At 35.0% G+C, this 22,475-nt stretch overlaps 1 protein-coding gene across 4 annotated transcripts in view; it reads right to left on the bottom strand.

Moving 5' to 3' along the window:
* The window catches only part of LOC140166551 (uncharacterized), a 90,095-nt gene that overhangs the window by 41,252 nt on the left and 26,368 nt on the right, over positions 1-22,475 (bottom strand). For all 4 annotated transcript variants that reach the window (XM_072190039.1, XM_072190042.1, XM_072190038.1 and 1 more), the window contains exons 3-4: positions 14,332-14,597; positions 2,065-2,155 (exon numbers count right to left, since the gene is read on the bottom strand). In XM_072190039.1, coding sequence (XP_072046140.1) covers positions 2,065-2,155; positions 14,332-14,597 — 357 coding nt within the window. The remainder of the gene's footprint in view (positions 1-2,064; positions 2,156-14,331; positions 14,598-22,475) is intronic.

Below are 22,475 nucleotides of genomic sequence, written 5' to 3'. Positions count from 1 at the left end.
ATTATCAACACTCAATAGGGTTGGGTTTTTTAACTCCAAAACAAGCGTCTGAGGTGTGCTTGAATATACAAATCATAAAGTTACAAACCCATATACTTTTAAACTCATTTTATGACTTCTGCACCTGATAAACATCCATTTCACTGCGTGCACCAGACAAAATCTATACCAAGCTTTTGATATTATGTTGCTGTGTTACATTTTTATGTAATGTAAAAGAGCCTTAGTCATACACTATCATTGCATACCATAACTCAATGGGATGCAATTTGCAGTGGTTTTCTAAAAATGCCAACACCCACCGTGTTCACATCTGCCATCTTGTCACAATAGCTCAAATTCAATTATCATTCCATCTCTATGCACCTGTTTTATTAAAGTTAATACCTCAAATCTTCTTGCAATTATGATTTAATTTCTATTACCTTATAACCCCAGTGTGAGTATCTTAATTTTTCTGTTTATATGTTACTCTTACCACGCTGTGGCCTCATAACCTTAGACATCATTCAAAATATAAAAAAGAATGTAAAGGAAATCCGATTTGGGAGACTTTTGATTAAAATGTATTGATAAAAACACTACCGAATTTGACTAAAGCATGAACAATGGGTGGCTTTGTGAATTTGGTTAGATAAATACAACAAATATGGAATGAAAATCGGATTTGGGTTATCAACACAATTGGCTCCACAATCAATCAAAAAGGTGATTCTGTAAACAAAATTGAACACAGTTGAATTCCTTGAGCAGAAATATTGTTTATGAAAGATTCAAGAAAACGTTTTTCATAATCGGTTTATATTTGAATACATCTGAAGGCTCATCTTGATTTATTAAGCGACATTAATGATGTCATTCTATGTACTATTCAATACTGATGCAAATAATGAATAGATTTTCACATTGATTGGTTATCAATCATACGAAATAAATTTTTATTCTTTGTGTAACTAAGATTAATTCTATAAAACCTCATAATAAGAGTACGGAAATAAGAGTCACCGAATTAACACACAATCTCTTTTGTGGAATAGAAACAACTGGAGGATACATGAGTTCAATTTGTTTATTTCTTCAGCGCAGTTTGTCACAAGTAGCCAGAAGCAAATGGCATACCATATTGTTCTATATTGTAAAACATCGACAACATTTTGAACTCAGCACTAAGGAATGCTGAACAAAAATGGTACCCTATAGTGTTTCCAAGATATTTTCAAGTTTGACCTTTGTTTGCGACAACCTATATATACAATGATATATATTAGAATAACATAGACTTAACCTGCATCGTAAGGAAAGGTTTTCCAAAACATTTTGTAGTGACTTGAGATACATAATATCATTGTAACTTACACTCCAAACGCCATGAACTCTTTTATCAGATTTTGACATTGATGGACTACCCGAGCTAAAATTTCACTCCAAGGTTTGGCAAGTTGTAGAAGCTCATTCATCTTTGTCGAAGATACGAGATAGTCGGATTGTTTTAAGTAATTTTCCTATATATTTATATCGGATTCTTTGATAAATATTCATGAACGAACGCAGTACACAATCAATTTGGTTATTATATCATATGTGTCATAATAGTTTGGGGTAAAAGCGTCAGATTATTTGAAGAGTTGAAGAGTAACATAAACTGAGTCATATCGACATGTGCCATATCTTGAACAATGTGATCAAGGAGGTAATTTTGGGAGAATGCTAGTATCTGAGGCAAACCCAGGACCTCCATCTTAACACCTGTCATGTCAGCTTACCAAGAGCATGAAGAGGTAACAGGGGTGCAGGCAATGTACGCATCTGCTGTAATATCTGATGTCATATTTGACAGCAAAATTGTTGAAAATGTCGGTAAAAATCTTCTGTATAAACTACGAAACCTACCGTAAACATGGTACAGATATGAAGAATTAGTAATATTCTAAAAAAAGTTCATAATTCTTTGAGAGGTTAAGCGCATTTCCACAGAAAGTTTTCCAGCAACATTGCTGTTGGTTTAAATTCTGTAAATTTACATCACGCAATTTTTACCGCGAGGGAGGAGACTATAATACGTACCTGTTGGGTTGGTGTCGAAGACATCTATTAATTTGATGTCATCAATGGCAATGTCACTCTCCGTTCCACCACGAACAGCTTCAAAGGCAATCTGGAAAGAAAGAAGAAAAATAACATCCACAAAAGTGAATAACGGAGAGCAAAAATTTATTGCTGACAGGTATTTGTTATAAGTGTTAATGGTAACATGAATATTGCTTGGGCCACCCCAACACACCCTGTACGTGTATGTTTTCAAGTGGTTGTAACTTACATAAGAACAAGAATTGTCCAGTGTAGGCAAAATACGCATTTCACAAAGAAGATATAAGGACAATACTATAATCTGTTGTTGTTGGCATGTACACTGCCCACCCCGATCTTCCCTCTTTATAAATAATGCCCATACACATTTAATTAACATTAACATTGTATGTTTTCAAGTGGTTATAACTTGACGCAATAACAAGAATTGTCCAGTGTACAGGTGTAGGCAAAATACGCATTTGCACAAAGTAGATGAAGGACAATGCTACGATCTGTTGTTGTTGGCATGTACACTACCCACCCCGATCACCCCTCTTTATGATACTCATACACATTTAATTAACATTAACATTGTATGTTTTCATGTAGTTATAACTTGCGCAAGAACAGGAATTGTCCAGTGTAGGCAAAATACGCATTTGCACAAAGAAGATGATCTGTTGTTGTTGGCATGTACACACCCACCCCGATACTCATACTCATTTAATTAACATTAATATTGTATGTTTTCAAGTGGTTATAACTTACGCAAGAACAAGAATTGTCCAGTGTATGCAAAATACGCATTTGCACAAAGAAGATTAAGGGCAATACTATGATCTGTTGTTGTTGGCATGCATGTACACCCCAACCCCAATCTTCTCTCTTTATAATATTCATACACATTTAATTAACATTAATGTTTTCAAGTGGTTATAACTTACGCAAGAACAAGAATTGTCCAGTGTACAGTAGGCAAAATACGCATTTGCACAAAGTAGATGAAGGACAATACTACGATCTGTTGTTGTTGGCATGTACACCCTACCCACCCCGATCGTCCCTCTATATAATACTCGTACACCTTTAATTCAAATAAGTCCTTTCTCATATATGGATTCATTGTATCAACACTTGAACTTCACAATTCACTTTCATGACTGTTTAATTCAAATGAATTGTTGACGTGATTAGGAATTGCATAATGTAGCAGAAAATGCGTATATAATTATGTAGATGCATGCACATAATAAGGAGTGTTTGTGTAACAGTATCATTTTGTTTGTGACTTGCTGCTGTTATTCAAGACGTACTCGTATTAGATGGGTATTATAGAACTTGCGAATTGTGGAGTATCGTTACAAGTATACGATATACTGTCTTAGAACAAACGTGTCATTTACGAATGCTCAAAGTTAATTGACATAAATTACCCTAAGGTATAACTATTTTGATGAAAGTATTAATATGCATATGCCCTGTAACAGGTATTTTGGATATGTATGACGTGACTTTTTTGGGGTAAGATGATCCAAAGAACAATACACTCCACATCTAATCTTCACCCAATGACATCATTTAATCTAGATTTCTAGTAAGGTAATACCAGTGCCTCAGCCTTTTGTTTATCCTTCGATACAATGATTCTCTTCTACAACAAACACATTCTGATACTAAATAGTAACGCGATATTTCATTTCGCCTGGTACATTAATTATATGGAAATGATCATAAACCGCATCAAAAAGGGATACAATAAGATCCAAAATGTCTGCTGAAAACATGTAAACAACGAAAATGAAATCACGAATCATGTTTCATAGAGAAAACATTGGTGCTAATTTTGAGTCCTTTGGGCGCCAACAGCAAGTTCACTAGCATGTCTTCAGGCAATAGCAATGCACGGTTTGCATTTTTTGCGGCTAGGTTGAGCGCCGTTCCAGATTCGGGATGCTGTTGGCGAATGATTAGGATTCAGCATCGGCTCCAAAATTGACATTTCTGTTTGTCTCTACCGATTAAAAATGTAATAAATCTGTGACGGTGTCTCAAAAATGTTTAATTCCAAGGTTATTCGGTGTCTTTATTGACGGAAATCAAACAAAAGTGAAGTTAATGAAATCTAAATTAAAAAACATGTATCTTGTTGTCTTGTAACAATTGCATAGCGTGTACTTTTTATCATCGCTATCTTTTGGCCTGCCTCTTGACAATACATAAGATTCAATACAATTAATTGAATTTAACTTGGCTTTATACCAAGAGAAATTGCAAATTACGGATATGTGTTCCACTTGACAGCTACGGTTTTCAACGTTTCAAGCTGTCATGATATTTACAAAGAATGACATAAGAGGCATCCTTCACGTACTTGGCATGTACCGGAAAAGGGGGAAATCTCCGATAGGGCATCGCTAAATACTACTGGGAAAGATGATAGAATAAATGCAAATGTAATCTCTACCTATGACACAAACCACTCAGGATCGAAAGACCGATGAAAAACAAGTGCCTAACCTTTGCCAATGATCATGATGATGACGGTTGCTAAATGCCTGGGACATTGTATATATACAATGAATCTAAACAAACCATTCAGCGATATTAATTGTGGACATCTTTCACCGCGTATTTAGCTATTATTGTTTAAGAAGACGACATTTTGTATATATTTGTAACATTTCAGGTTACCTCACTTCACACGGTTGCATAAAAAGGGAAAGGGTTGAACTGCAAATCACCCTTTCTATCAAACCATTCAGGTTGACAGAGAAAGTATTTTGTAGTCGACTTTTTTTGTAAGGATTAAACATACGAGATGTTATTCAATACGACAGTCAAGAGCCTCTAGTTAATAACCCTGCACAATCATTGGCAATCAAATAGTTGCCGAAGTCACAAACTTGCGAGGTACCTTTCGGAAATATGCGCATTCTTAAGACCAAATCTGAAATAGCCACATACAAAAATAATGCAGAATCACAGAAACTGGATCAATTCTTCTTGGATACATTTATATTTTTGGCAATAATATTGATTGCAATTTACACCAAACAGGGCACGTAAAGTAAAGCATTAAAAAACAAGGGAGGGTTTATATATAGCGATTAAATCTTTACCACAGTCAGAATGTTGGTAACGTGCTTCAAGCGAGGGAAAAATTTATATTGGAATCGAAACCAACAATGTAGACGCCACATTACATAAATTATACATTTGAATGTGTTTAATACTCCCATGGTGAGTATTTACCCAAACATTGGGAACATTAAGGCATTAAATCTCACCAAATCAAACCATTAAATTTGACCAAAATAAAAAAACACAGCAATCAAACATTTTCGCGCTCTTTTGCAAAATACTTCCCAACCAAAGACAGGTGTTGAGAATATTTCATTTCATAGCACATTAAGACATTCGGAAATCATTAAAATCCGTCAAAAATGTATTATTTACCATCGTTGATAATATACTGTTTTAATAACAGTATTGTTCCTATTATATGTTTAGCATGTTTGGGGAGGAGTTGAAATTCAGAGTCACTAAGCATGACTATTTGGCGTTGATACATAAAAGGAAACAGCTCAAGTTTTGTCAACTGATTAGAAAGAATACGATGAAAGCGTGAAAGAGCTCAAAAGTTAATTGGCTTCCAGGTGTTGGCCGTGTTATAGTATGTTAGCATAAAAATGTGCCATGACACTTTTGTTATTACTTGATTATTATAGAGTTTAGCCTTTTTATGTTGAATTTTTTAACTGTGTGCACTTTCATGGACGTGATGACAAAACGTGACAATATTACCTTAAACTGAAACACTAGGATCCACAACATGCTCATCTATCAGGGGCACAGTTCTTAAACCCCAATACATTTGTACATTCATTGAATGACCTTTGAAGATTTGGGTACAAAAACTCATACTCTGCAACTTGAAGTCAATTTTTGTACTATATTGTTTGATTGAGGTTATTGAACTATGCCATTGGGATGAGTCCATTGTGGACCATAGTGAAAGCAGGTGCCATCGACTTTTGCTAGTGTCATTCCTATCCAAGAAGTTACAATATTCGAGGTAACAAGCCGATAATTTGTGGTTAAGATGATTAATTATTTCAAGAAGTTTGTTTTATGGGGGAAGATTTTTGGCTCTTATACCTCTGTTTTAGTTGGAGAATCACAAAATTTGTGCTTAATCATAAATCATATTATAAATGTCATAAGATTGCAGATATAAACCATCAATCCGACAGTTTAGCCATGATGATTGACTTTCCTAATTAGCACTAATAATCTGCTTAATTAATTAACCACTAATGAATGATAGATTCAAGAATTGTAAATATGATGTCGTAATTGTGACTCTTGATTACAAACCCGGATTCCTTCAAGACCACGCAGAGTTAACAACTACCTTCGATACGAGCATTCGTTACGCATTCATGTAATTATCTTATATATCATGTGGGAAGAAGCATTTCTTGTTCAAGTTGGAAATCTTCAAAGCTAATTAATCAGCATAATTTTTGCTAATGAACTCATTTAATAACATTACAGAAAAACGAAGTACATAAGCGTGTCCACTTTCAATAGGATTTCGCCTTACTCCCAGTGGATATTTTGCCGGCTAAAACTGAAAGTATAATTGGCAACGAATGAAGGAAGCCATTAAATTTGCATCGCTACTGCCAGGTAATCCGCTACACAAACTCGATTAAAGCAGGGAAATGTATGTTATACGTTACCTTGTTACGTGTTAACATAATAGCCAGGTTTGGGGTTTACATAAAATGCTGTTCACCTATAAGATATTCACCATCTACAATATCTTTTTTCATCATTGTTTATAGGGAAAATAACGCAAGTTGTGATCAATGAAATGTTAGAGAAATTCTGTTTTATTACTTTGTACTTCCCGTGATATATTATTCATCGTGCAAACCTCCGAGGCATTCGATCGCAAAATCTTAATATTGCATCAACATGGCTATATTTAAAGAACCGCTGTACCAATACTAGTCATGTTTGTACTCATTTGAATACATTTTTCATGTACATTTCAAATATTGTCATAAAAATATCAAATTTTGAAAATGTTCACAATTGTGTACCTCAATAAAGTGTTTAGTATGTAAACCATCGCTGGCCTCTTGAAGAGTTAGTAAGGTGCTATATCCACTCCGAAACCTTACACTCAGGATGGAAATTGTTCAAGTTTTCTGTTACCATAACTACTAGAATTTGAGTAAGGAAAGTCAATATAGCAATAAGACAATTCCACCCAACATTGACTGTTTGAGTATCGCTCTATATTGCTTCTTGTTGTAACTTGGCTTTTAATATTTTGAATATTATTCCTAAAAAAACTTAAACGCGGTACAAATAAGTATGTTGACCTCGATTAAAATATTTTGTGGAAAATCTGACAAAATTCCTATCACGTCTATTAGAAATGTTTGCCACTTATGATCTAAAGTGGATGGAAGAACAGGGTACATGTAGATTTTCACTGTACATTACAGAACCTTACTGATTTTTAGAATATGCAACTATAATATATATCCGGCGATGCAGAGCAAACCAGTTTAGAAACTCTATATTTCAGAATTATTATCTTTAACCATGAATATTGTAATATAGATTTTATATAAAAATAGCACATTAAAGCACGTTTTTGATAGCATTCCACAATTTTAAGATGTCTCTAATAACATCGATCCACCATAAGATTATCATCATTTCAGAATATTCGGTATACGGTAACAACAGTATCACGCATCTGATCAGGAATCTGACGACTTAAAAATGTAAATTGCAAGTCAATTTGATATCTTGCAGACATGTTACCATAGTAACTGCTAAACGATTTCAAAATTTTGTTTTTATATGGTTTTTTATCAACTTCATGTATCACTTGTGATTGAAGATTTAGTTCTTGAAGCTACACTCTAAATACGATGAGTAACTACATATGAACAACTACTCTGTTGTCAACAGTTGACTTGTTCATAGTTGTACCAAAGTTGGATAAAATTACTTGGCATTTTAAGAGTGTAGGAAGGGCTATCCATTTTGACACTTAATACTCTTCTAAATATCAACATGTTGGGAAAATTGAGTAAAGATTTGGCCAGATGCAGTCATCTGCCGAGTTACCCTCAAGGCGATGATCTAATGTTTATTGGGTTCCAATGTCCTCTCAACTTGCTAAGGTTTTATCACAGCCATGATGTCGTTTTTTCTCAGAATCGGAAACAGAAAGTCTAGATAGTTTAAGCTTCATACTTGAAGATAGACAAAGTTTCCATTTAAATATCACTTCTGATTTAGCGCACTTCAGTAAATGTACTTAGATGTGCTTTTGTTTTAGCCACAAGTTTGGGCAACTCGTGTAATGATTGATTCGAAACTAGAGCATTCTATGTTGCACATTGAATAGCAGCCATATCCCATACAATGCATTTTCACTTATACCGGTAAGTAGTCGCCAACCTAATGAAGATGACGATGAGTATTGAAATTAAAAATGGGTAAATGTGTCTTATGACAACAAAGGTTTTTGTTATTTGTAAATTAAATGCGTTTTTTGGCTACAAGTACAATGGGCAATTTTTGTTTCTTGCGTACATGTAGAGGGGGTGTAAATTTATACGAACATTATGGCAATTGTCTAACATATGTATTACCGGCTATACTCATCGGATAACATGGGATATTATGTTCTTTTTGAAAATACCTACAGACTGAGATAAATATTGAAATTAAATTTGTAAGATGAGTATATATTTTATCCTTCACTTCATTTGGTAATTGCGTTATTGCCTACAACTTTTTTTACAATGCGTTTTTTTTATGCGTTATTGCATACAACTTTTTTTGATGGCGCTCTTGCGGCAGCCGGACATGTTTTGAACATCGTCTTCATTTATCGTTTTTAAAAGCTTAATTTCTCCGTTTCAACGGCGGCTGTCATCTTTGTAAGTCATCATATATATATTTTAGTCAACATAACTCCTTCGTTGAAAATTTTGATTGGATATGCCACTTGTATCATTCGCTTCAAGTGTGAACAACTTTTGAACACTGACTTTTTAAGCTTACCTCATCTTGCTTGTTTAAGACTCTATAGTACCTAGGGCTGACATTATTTTACTTAGTCACCTAACAGCTTCGCATTATTTCAGGCTGTATGTCAGCCTTGTGCTAAATGACAGTGACACAGTGAGTGAGTGAGTGAACAGCTATAAGTCCACGGTCCAGTGAACACAACTCCTTTCATCTGAATTTCATGCACAGTTGACTGATTCCAAGCTCATCTCTCCTCAACAACACGGTTTTATATCCGGTCGCTCTTGTACCACTCTCCTGACTACGGTTTGCCATCACTGGTCCCAAATTCTTGATAAACGATCTCCCCCTGATGTTGACGTCATCTTTCTTGACTGGAGTAAGGCCTTTGACAAGGTCAGTCATTCTATTCTTTTAAGGAAGCTTCATCTGTATGGCATTTGTGGCCCGCTTTGGCACTGGATCGCCTCCTTTCTTTTAAATCGTTACCAATGTGTTCAGTTCAGAGGGGCATCCTGAGTGGGTCCCTGTTAAATCAGGGGTCCCACAAGGGTCTGTGCTGGGTCCTCTTTTGTTTAATCTTTTTGTTTTAGATCTTCCAAATTTTGTTCAGTCTCCTCTTCCACAATATGCAGATGACACGCTCCTTTATAGGCCTCTATACTCGAAGATGACGTCAATATCATTCAAAATGATTTAAATGAAATTGTTAGCTGGTGCAATATTAATAAGATGGCTTTAAACCCAGACAAATGTAAGGTCATGAGGTTATCCAGGAGAAATGTTGCTGGTCGACAGGTCCCATCGTATGTCATTCTTAATAAGCCCATTGATGTAGTCCAAAGTTATAAATACCTTGGTGTTTTAATTTCCTCTAATATGAAATGGGGTGATCATGTCAAGTATGTTACTTCAAGAGCTTCAAGACTCTTTGGTTTTATTAGGCGGCTGGTCCGTTGTAACGATCCAGATATTCTCGTCAGATTATTTTCCACCTTATGTAGACCCATCTTGGAATACGGAATACCAGGGTGGCTCCTTACCAAATTGGTCATTTAAAATCACTTGAAAAACTCAAAAACTTCTGGCTCGTGTTTGTGTTCCTGCTCCCTGGGGAGCTTAGTTACAATTTCAGATTAGAAGTGCTTGGTTTATCTTCAATGCGTAACAGATATATTTACCTTGCTTTGTCTTTTGTTTCAAAATGTTTGTATGGGAGGTATGATATCAATCCCTTTAAGTTTATCTCAGTGAATCCCCGCCACAACGAGAATTTAAAATTTAGTCACACCTATGCTCGCACAGATGGTTTTAAATTCACTGTTCAACAGATTTCCTGCTTTTTTTGATCAACTTCCTCAAGATCTCCGTAATCAACTTCTTTTCAGTTTAAATGGGTTTTAACAAATTCCAAAGAGCACTTCAAAAATCTCAGCTGGAATTGATTTTTTATAGAGTGTTTCTTATGTAATATGTTTAGTTTATTCATTTACCCCACTCTAGTTCATGGGGAGAAATCCTGTCTCCTCGGTGTGATCTCTGTTTTGTTGTGTTGTTTTTGCAGTTTTTAGGTTTAGCCACTTTGAAAGTGACTTTTGTTACTCTTGGCTATCCCTGCCAGAGGCTCTGTGTCTTGTTCTCCTGTTTTTGCACACCGAGGGAGTCGTGGATTCCTCATCATGGACTGGAGTCTTGCCTTTTAATAACTATATGAAAATAACTCATGTTAATTGCTGGTCTTTTGAAAATGTTATATACTTTTAATATTGTGCAATCATTGTATGTGTTTTACTGTATGTTTAATGTTTTTTATCTGGCAAATAAAATGAAATGAAATGAAATGAAATGAAATGGGGAATTCTTGTTTCTTGCGTATTCTGACAATCGTATTACAACTTGAAATATATTGCACTGATTGTATGTAGTAAATTAATATTATTATTGGTATAATGACTTGATTCTTGGCTTTAATTAAATGTCTGCTATACGACATATGAAGATAAGTATCATGAGTATTGTTAACAACAGCTTTTACTATCGATCCTTGTGCAAGGTCTTGTTGCCAGCAATGGACAGTTAAAAGGTGATACAACATATCACATTCAGCAAGTTCAGGCAATCATCTTACCGAAATATATTGCAGGCTATATGATGTACATCGAATATGACAAGATTGGATGTATGTTCTCCTTTTGGTAAATACCTACTAGACTGAGATTAGTATTGAAATTAAATTTATTTGAGTATGAATCCTTCACCTTCCCTAGTTAGTGCGTTATTGCCCACAATAGACCATTCTTGTTTCTTGCGTATTGCAGGCTATGAAATAGAATTGAATGTTCTTATTTTTTTAAGTGTCTACTACCGCATATGAAGATGAGTATTGGAAAGTAAATAATGTTAATAATGTCAACAACAGATTTGTATTGTTCTTTGTAAAGTGTCTTTATTGCCTGCAATCCGTAAAGACGGTGCAACATGGCCATATTCAGGCGATCGTCTTCAAGGTCATGATGGTCTTACGAATATATATTGCAGGTTATAGTGTACAGTATTGTACTGGATAACATTGTGGATATCATTTTAGTAAGTGTCTACTAATACAGACGAAGATGCGTATTGAAATATGTATCATGCCAATTGCCAACAACTTATTTTATGATATTGTTCCTTATTGTTTTGTAAAGTGTATTATTGCCTACAATGGATATAGTTATTACGTAAAGACGGTGCAACATGGCCATATTCAGGCGATCATCTTCAAGGTCATGATGGTCTTACGAAAATATATTGCAGGTTATAGTGTACAGTATTGTACTGGATAACATTGGATATCATTTTAGTAAGTGTCTACTAATACAGACGAAGATGCGTATTGAAATATATATCATGCCAATTGCCAACAACATATTTTATGATAGTGTTTCTTATTGTTTTGTAAAGTGTGTTGTTGCCTGCAATGGGCAGTTATAGTTTCTTGCGCAAACGATGCAACATACCAACACGCTGGCAATATCTAACAAATATAGACATGCTATAAGATTTGATGTTCTTATTTTTAGAAAGTACCAACTACAGGCTGAGATGAGTATTGAAATTCAATTTATATGAGTATTAATCATGCCAACAACAACATATCATAGTATTGCCCTTCATATTCTTTGTATTTTGCCTACACCTGTACACTGGACAAATCTTGTTCTTGCTTAAGTTATAACAACTTGAAAACATACAATGTTAATGTTAATTAACTGTGTATGGGCATTTAAAGAGGGGTGATCGGGGTAGGTATAGTGTACATGCGAACAACAACAACAACAGATCATAGTATTGTCATGATTGTCCTTCATCTACTTTGTGCAAATGCGTATTTTGCATACACTGGACAATTCTTATTAAGTTATAACCACTTGAAAACATACAATGTTAATGTTAATTAAATGTGTATGAGTACTATAAAGAGGGAAGATCGGGGTGGGTATAGTGTACATGCCAACAACAACAGATCATAGTATTGTTCATATTAAAATGCGTATCATTTACAATGGGCACTGGGCTATTCCAGAAAATAGATGCACACCCCCTTTAGAGGAGTTCGGATATCCGGACTTTTTGTCCAGTCGTGACTGTTGGAAATCCAGACTTTTAATGTGCCCAAAGGCAAAACAATCCGATAGAAAAATAGTTCAAAATCAGAAATCAATTTGAGAGATCATTTTCAACATTTCCGTGATTTTCCCTTCATTTGATTGGATTTCCAAGCTTTTTCCAGTAACATTGGCAACTGGAATTCCAGTCGTTTTCAGACAGCAGACCTGGAAATCCGGACATTTCTTTCATTGAAAATTTACTCCTCTATAGGGGGTGTGCACCTATTTTCTGGAATAGCCCAATTCTTGTTCTTGCGTAAGGCGGTCACGTACCAACATCCAGGCTATCGTCTTAAACGAATTTATATTGCAGGCTATAGAGTATATTGAATAATATTGGCTATATAATGTTCTTATCTTTAGTAAGTGTCCACTACCACAGATGAAGATGATTATATTGGAATTAGACTTGGCTAATGTTAATACTGTCAACAACAGATTTTAGTTATATTGTCTTTGTATTAAAAACTGTTTTATTTGCCTACAATGGACGATTAGTGCGTGTAAACACAGATGGTGTAAACAACTACGGTAAGGCGGTGCAACATTAGACTAATTCCAATCAGCCGTCTACACTTCGCATGTACTGTCATCCTTCGTAGTGACGACTGATTATCTTACAGCCCAAATCATGACGGATTTCTGAAAACTATGCAATGCGACTTTGGTTGTGCGCCGTAGCGCGACTGACTAGCGGCGCCCGTGTACCGCGTCGCTGTACCGCGCCGCTGTGACAAGATCGCGCTCTGAACTTCTAAAAACAACAAACTCGGTCAAAAGGTCAATTTGGACACAACTGCGCACGCTCTATGCCACAGGAATCCTGTTGCAAAATCCGTCACTTTTTTTCCACATAGTTTTCTCAGTCGTCAATCCAGACGGTTGACGACTGAGGGCAGCAGTCTAGGTGCAACATACCGAGCTACATGCAGGCAATCGTCTAACGTTACTATTCTGTCTGGTGCTATGTTTCTGATGAATGGAACAAACCAATCATACTAATACTAATTCTCTAATGTTCTGTATATCCTTATCTGCAATACATACTAACTTAGCCACAAGGCCGGGAAGAAAATTTTTTTCATCTTGAAAACAACCAAACCATCTCCATTTAGGTCTAGCTTCTATGTAACAAACAACTTTCTAAAATCTAGATAAAGTATTCCGTCGTATCTAGGTTTGCATCTGTTATTTAGCAGTGGTTCCGTCTACCTAATGTTGTTCTGCTTGTGGCGATTAAGTATAGAGCTTTCTCATTCGTGTCCACGCTTTGTAATTTAATAAAAACAAACTCAGCTTTTGGCATTTTCCTATACTTTCTCAATCAACACGATCAATGTTCAAGACGAAAATGAAGGAGAAATCATTTTTCAATGACATGCAAGTGTTTTGTTAAAGAGAAAGTTGTCACCTTATACCCTATTATACTCTAATATATCCCATTATCCTAGATAATTGTGTATCTTTTGTTATTTTTCAGTTGTTGTTGTTACCTTGTAACTGATACATGGAATATATTTACTTTAAGACTTTGGTTACCTACCTGAACCTCTTTATTACACTGTAACACAACTTCTGCTTTCTTCCAGAGGTATCCTTGATTCCCTGTGCGAGAGAAAACCAACTGTTCCACGCCGCAGGGATGGGCGTATACATTCAACGTTCCCATATTATCAGGATACCGCGCATCGTACATGTGATAGTAAAATTCTAAACGCGCTGTTCTCTTAGTTAGATTAAATAAAGGTGAAAATAATTGGGATGTTGTTCCAAAGTAGTTGATGTCCGATTGGGCGTAAAAGTAGTGGCCTGTAAAGGAAAACAGAGAAAAAGAAAAGGTTAATAATGATATGGTAAACAAAACGATAAAACTTGTTATTTTTATGAAATTATATACGAAAAGTTGAACAATTTGATGCCATAATGTTACGAAGACCCACCTTGCCCTAATTGCAGCTGCGACTACGCCTACGGGTGATTTCTTCACGTGCGGTATGACTTGGAATGCAATTTTTCCCAAACACCCTTGTTATCTAGTATTAAACATTTGCCTTATATATATTTGTCGGTCTCATCACGCAAAATAATTTACAACAAAACGTGTTTTCATGCAAAATTAATCGCGCGCTTTTCTGCAATATTAACAAACCCATGGGATCGCCATCGTTTACTTTAGTAATGCATGCTTGTTTTAAACCCATGCCATGCTATTTGATGTTCTCCATATTGCGACTGTAAGATGCATGTAGCGAGACTGTCAAATCAATAAATGACATGCATAATTTGTCTTCTTCTTTTTCCATGTTCTAGTTTTACTGCCATGATTCAATAGCAGCATCCTTTTGACTTTTATATTTGCGTGTTAGCTATGATGTGGGGACATTCCCAGTGGAAACATCCGACACTCTACACATTTATCATAGTGTGTCACCACCAATATCATAGTCTGGTTGGTCGATTTGCTCAAAGCAAAAAGCCAAAGCTCAAAAGACACCGTAACATTTCATCGTTTTTTTTTTTTTTTTTGCAAAATTATCTGTAGTAATAGAACATATTGTAAATGCATCAGGTGGATATATGTCACCAAAGCTATGGATTCTATTGTGGCTACTTAACCTTTTAGTTTGATAGGCATGTTTGTACTTGACGATGATATCAGGGATATGAGACAACCTCTGATGATACCAATGTTGATGCCACTCAAACTCTATTCGAAGCTATATATTGCATTAAATGATATTGCAGATATCATGTTCGATCTCATTACGAAGAATGCCCTAAAATTCGAATCCCAATCGTATGACCACTGCACACTGCTGAACCAATACTATGCATGTTTGTATCATCCAGTGGATACATTCTACACAAATATTGTACTGAATGATATTACTATATAGTATTACATCTCTAGCTTTTCATGAAAGAAACCCTTAAAATCATATGGAATGACATGTATGACAAACCATGAGCTGATCTGAAACATCTCTTAATCTGCTTGCAATAGACTTTACAGATGTCATGTGCAAAAGTCACTAATACATGGGATTGTTCGCACAATTTTGATACTAGGAGCTTATGAAATACTGCCCCAATATTAGGATAGTTTATGATTTGGCACGCAAATGTAGAATTCTGAAATTTATTGAATTTTATTGAGATTTTTTGAGTCTGTCGTTACAGATGACATCGCGCGGGTAAAGATGTGCATGGCTGCATGCGATGAGTCAATAAGTCCACTTTATCACTTCTTCTGCATCATCTTTTGCATTTTTAATTATTTTTATTGCCATATATTTCATCAGGCAGGATCCTACAAACAATATGTCGCGTGTTCTAATCAATTATTCATATTACATGGCTAAAAGACAAAACATTTTACAAGACATGTAAATGAGCGATTTTATGATTTCAAGAAAAGAGTGAAGCAAAACAAGATCTGGCGTTATTTATAAAGCTGGGTGAGAATAAACGCTGCGAGTCAAGAGTGTTGTCTCCCGTCATGCATACAAAGGTGATCATCTCTAGGCCAGGCAAAAAGCACGTTTGGGCTGATTTTATTGCACTTTTTATACACCATGCGAATCCATACGCTAAGATCTCTAACATTACAATCTCTCTGAACGCAGTTCCTTAACCTCAATTCACTTCTACACTCATAGAATGACCTTATGCAGGTTTTGGATACACAAACTCATATCCCGTGACACGAGGTCGGATTGTGAGCTATGCTTGTTAAGTAGAGGTTATTGAACTATGCCATTGAATGAGGTTATTCACAAAGTACCGCTCAAAGTGATATAGTGTTGAAGACATTGAACCAATGTGTCAATAACTTCTTCCTCGTTATGAAATTGCATGTACAAATAAATAAATAGGTTTCCTTATCATGCTTATAGAGACATCGCTGCTACTCTATCTCAAATATAGTCGATATTTGTCATGTGATATTTTATATTAACTTATTGTCATATCGTAGTAGCAGTTAACGATGTCATGTAAAAATAGTCTTAAATGATTTTCGTCCGGTAATATTTAAAGTACAGTTATAGTCAGTACAAGATCTCTTTCAAAAAACTATGAACAAAATGAAATTCAATATACGTTTGAACTAAAAAGGTAGCATTCCATGTAAATAAAAAGTCATGCTAAAAAGGCCAAAAGTGTACTCCGTTTCCGTAATGGCATTGGTTAAATATCTTGCATTCGATTTGCACAAGTTGTTGCTTCGATTGGAAATTACACTTTACTTTTTGACATAAAATAGTGATGAATAATACGACGTTTATATAAATACGATGGGAATATGAAATGAATATAAAATGAAAAATAAGATCATCTCCAAATATATTCATCGATCAAAAACTATTCCTATGGGTGTGAACATGGTGAAGCGTTGCAAATATGAACTTAAAAATTCAAAAATTCATCTTAAAGTGTCTAATAAATCATGCTAATATTCGCTTGTTGATGCTAAAACCTGTAATTTTCCTACGGAGTCACTCAAGACCGTTGACATACAGTGAAAACAAACGGTATAGCACTAGATACGTAGGGAAGAGAGAATATTTCATGAGCTCTCTATTGACAGAGGCTCTGAAGTGTGCTATTAACTCATTCTCAAGTCCCAAATTGATGCGCGACCAAATATAGGCTCCATCTTTAAAACTATAGTCATCATATTTGTCTCCCTACTCAACTTTAAACAGTTGTGAAAATTCATCGAAAATGAAATCGAGGAAACTTGTACTAGGTGAATTTAATTTACTTTGAGACAATATTTTCTACGAGTATACTTTCTGCATACTGAGGTAAAACTGTCATCATTAATTATTTCATTTTATAAATGTAGGGCCCGTCTTTCGTATTCACTTCTAGCTCCTTACAGCAAAGATGTTTTTAGAATTCATCGAAAACGAAATTGGGGTGAATTTGATTTCGATGATGAAACAATAATATTTTCTAGGAGCACTTCTTGTTTGCATCTGGCATATGAGGTAAAACTGTCTTTATCAATTTGACTTATTTGAGAGTAATTGGATTGGAAAGGCTTGACTAATAGAAGAATTGTACCTGTAACTCAAGCGAACATATACATACATACTTCAGAGATGAGTTTAATTTTTCTCATCCTCTGTAATATGAACAGATTATTACATTTTCAATTCACAGATTGACCCTTAGAATCAAAGTCCGTAATCCCTAGGTTAAATAGTACAATTAATATTGGTTGATTATTCAGGAGGCCCTCAGTCTTGAAATTGAAGAATCAGTGTTGCCAAATTTATCGTTAATTGGGCGCGGTGCGTAGACAAATGCACCCAATTATTGTCTGAGCTATGGATTAGCTTTTATGCAACTGGAGTCACTGTGAACTGGATGGAGTACTTCCAAATGTAAAAACAATTAACCCAATTGGGCGTTTAAACCAGGTTTGTAGCAACCGGCAACACTGAACCGAATCCAAACATGAAGATGCAACCGGAGGCCTATAGCAATGAAGAAACGCGTGTGTGAGAATACTTGTCTTGCATATTAATTAGTTTCCTAATACTATAAGCACACTAATAAGCCTTTATTCGTTCGAGAAGACAATAATTTTTCTCTTCGTTCACGCCTAACCTTGGCCTTATGATCCGTGGAATCATCAATAAAACTTTCGTCTCTGATTTATCCCATTGTCTCAGTTATGTCTACAATGTCTCGTGCCTCCATAATGGCCTGGCATACTCTTGGGAATGAGAGAGAGTCTTCTTTGACCCCGCTAAGGTTAGAGGTAATTGGAACCATTTGTTTATTACGAGTAGTTGGACTTATTATACAGGTCACTGGTGTGCAGCCCTGAAGGGTTTTTTTTTTCGGGTGATTAGCGAAAAACTATGGGGAAACACCCCCTTGGTGGAACATTCTTAGACATCTATCTGTGGTGTCAATGGGTTTCTTGATTGCATGCATTGTTTTTACACGACGCATGCAAAGTGATTTGGTTCTTGTTTTACCAGATAAGGTTTCAGGGCTTCGTGTGAATCAATGTTGCACCATGGACTCTTAAATAACATGCTCAAGGATGTGGCGTGGATGCAACATACGGTTGCTTACTTCTTCATGTATTATTCTAGCACTATAAAGTAAAAAGAAAGTGCTTTACTTGTGTAAGTTGTGTGCGGGTAAACTGAGATTCGAGAACGAAAGAAAGTGCACCTAACAATGATAACAAGTATCATGATTGTATAGCACAAATAGGATCCAAAACTAATTCTAAAATTAATCAAGACTAGTACACAGATACAGCCAAGATGGCGGCCAGTCTTGGAATTCCATGCGTTTGAGCCTAAGGGTTCCGAGCCCAGAGATTCGAACCCATGTAACATTGTGCACAGCTTTAGTGTATACATATGTATATTATCTGCGATGTATAAATCATTTTAAGCAAAGGTTATTTATAGCTTTGGTTTTTTTTTTCATTTTTTCCCCGCTGTAAAAAGTTTTACTTCTGTAGTAATTGTGTGAGAATATCAGTGAAAGACAAAATTTTAGCTTATGTATAGAAGATTGTACAATACTATTTATGTGTTGTCTTTTAGGCTTACCACACACATTCATCATGTTTTATTTCCAGGGACAGAAATATATATTTTGTTGACAAATAATTGATAATGTGTGAAAAACTTTTTAAACTTAAAATCATTTAATAAATCACAGCATTCTTTTAGTCACTAATTTTGAACAAATTCATCAATCACAAATGTCATTTTATCCCATTAAAAAACAATTCTATGATTTTTAAAGGATTTTGAAAAGGCTTAAAATGAGCAACAATTAATCAAAAGTATCATCACAAATAAAGAAGACTATCGGAATATCATGGGGGTGTTAACTTTGTGATTGCAAGGTCGAGGGTTCAAACTCTGGGCTTCGAACCCATGTAATATTGTGCACAGCTATTTAGCAACATTGTAGTGAACTTAATTCTCTTTTTGCTCTCTGGTACTGAAAAGTTTACTTCTGCGAATATCACTAAAAGAAATGAACATGTACAATACCTATTTAGACTATAGGTGTTGACTTTTAAGTTTTACCACACATTCATCATGTTTTATTCCAAGAGACAGAAAGATATATTCTGTTGACAAATAATTGATAATGTGTGAAAAAACCTTTTAAACTTGAAACCATTTAATAAATCACAGCATTCTTTTAAGTCACTAATTTTGACCAATTCATAAATCACGAGTGTCATTTTATCCCATTAAAGAAAATTCTACGATAATTTCTTTAGAATTTATGAAAAAGTGTAAAAGGAGCAACAATTTATCAAAATATCATAAATAATGAAGACTTTAGGATGACTCAGGAATGTCTGTCTAGTCGTGCTATAGTGGTGGTATTCACTTCCTAACTTTTTAAAATCTCGGAGATTTAAATGAACAATATAGATGTCAATCAATATGCTATTTCCAATGACAAATTGATACAATTATCGTGATTACAGTAAACATCCATTTACCTTTTACCAAAATAACCTTGTTCAATGTCATTTTTTCTGATTTATCTCAGGCATTTGATCTAAAAGATGGGTAAAGACTACAGAGGTAAAATATTTGAATGAGAACGTTACCATTTGTAAAAAACAATAGTTTATTGTTATTATTTCCACCCCATTTTCATGCATTTCATCCATTATTATACCAAGTCGAATATAACTTGGTTCATCATCAACTCGTCCACTTGCTAACTTGTCCAGTTGCCAGGCCCAGGGAGTTGCCCATTGGACATGTTGGATATAATGATGTGGGATAAATTACGAGTGGACGAAATGACACTTGTCCAGCTCACACCATCATATTGACAAAACTGTCGAGAAGAAACGTTTTTTATGACATTTTGATATAAAGACTTGAAAGAGGTGTGATTCACTTTATCGTGTTTGCGAAAGAAGAGATAAAATTCAATAATGTAACTGATAAAGCCTGTGGATTAAAGATTCATCTCATAAAAGTTGTACTTGTATCATGGGAGCGCGTGAGAAGGACTAAGAGTAATTTTTGTAACATTATGAAAAGAGACATTTATACTGAAATGATAAACCAAATCCAATAATATCCATAAAGGACAATGTCTCGGCTAGTCCTTTCAAGTCGAAGCACGTATATGGATTTAACTATTTCACCTGTTTTATCCAACCAACACAGATCAATGTGTGGATGTCGATAACCCGATATATAAATCGATTCGCCCAAGCCTGCTCAATATGACAGAAAGGACCGATGGAGTGGTACTTGAGTTGAAATAAATGCGTTTTGTATAAATTGAATAAATATTGACCATCATGATAGTAAATTCTGCATTTCAACTTAAACGCAACTTAAAACTCTATAAAATAACATTGACAATGAAATGTTGAAAATAATCCAAACATTAAGTGGAATAATCTAATTTAACTATATCATTCATCGTCATCAAAAAGCTTTTTTCCTATCCTCTCTGACTTCATACTTAGTTGCCAAACATCGGAATCATTATAGATTCCACTTCATTCAGCCCATGCTGGTATGTATTGCCAACAATGCATCATGATGCATTATGTGTGTTATTTAATCAATAATAGGGTATTCACATTTTGTCTTCTCTTTAAAAGAGAATTTGATGACGGCATAAAGTAACCATTAAAAATTGCTGACAACCAAAAAAGACATTCAGCCATTCCCAGATAAATGACACGGCCACTCCCCTAAGCTGTCCCATCCACCGTGTATTTGAGACACGATTTCCGTTTTGAGCAACTTTGTCATTTTGATTCGCCATGTTTACAGGCATTTAAGGTTCTCCAGAGATATATATATGCTCATTTGTATTCAATTCATGTACCGTAATCGTATTGTTTCGTCAATCAAAGAATAACATTTCTAAAATCTTGATTATTTTATAAGCATTTCTGACAGTTTTCATTTTCAAGCGGTTCGCGTTCTATGATTGTAATTCTTCTACTGCCATGTTTAATCATTTTATATCAAAATAATATTACAGGGATTACAGGGACAAGATTTGATTGCATGCAAATCACAGCGGTCATTGGCTGAAGATATATATATAATCATTATATATATGGTGCATGTATTGTTCTAATATCTCCGAGATGGAAACCTTCAAATCACAAAATACATGTAAAATCATTGTTCTAAATATTTTCCAAAGTAGTCCTCCGAGACCAGAAACAAAAATATATCTTTTTCAAATCACAAATATCGTATACATGACACTGCTAAAGAACATCATTGGTTATACACATGAGTTGAGGATATTTTCCTGAATACTCTTCCTATACCCTTGTACAGGAGCCAACCGTTGTTACAGATTTTAGGTTGAGGATATTTTGGAACCAATTCAGTATTTAAGATACCTTTGCCGTTTTATTCAGTTTTATTGCTGTATCAACAGAAAATCATCGAAGTTTTGTATATGACAAATTAACTGATATCTCGTTTAATCATGATTTCCGATTTGATCACCAAAAATCGTATACATTACATGACACTGTATCTCAAAATAAACAGTCCAACATGTAAGCGCACAGTTCTTTAACCCTGATATGTTTATGTATTCACAGAATGACCTTTGCATGAAATTGGTACAAAACTCATCCTCTACACCACAATTATCATTTACCTATCGTGTAGCTATGGTGGTTAT

Source organism: Amphiura filiformis, chromosome 12 (assembly GCF_039555335.1).
Source record: "Amphiura filiformis chromosome 12, Afil_fr2py, whole genome shotgun sequence".
Classification (NCBI taxonomy): Eukaryota; Metazoa; Echinodermata; class Ophiuroidea; order Amphilepidida; family Amphiuridae; genus Amphiura; species Amphiura filiformis.
The sequence above is the reverse complement of the archived record's forward strand: the minus strand, read 5'-3'. Positions and strand labels throughout refer to the sequence as shown.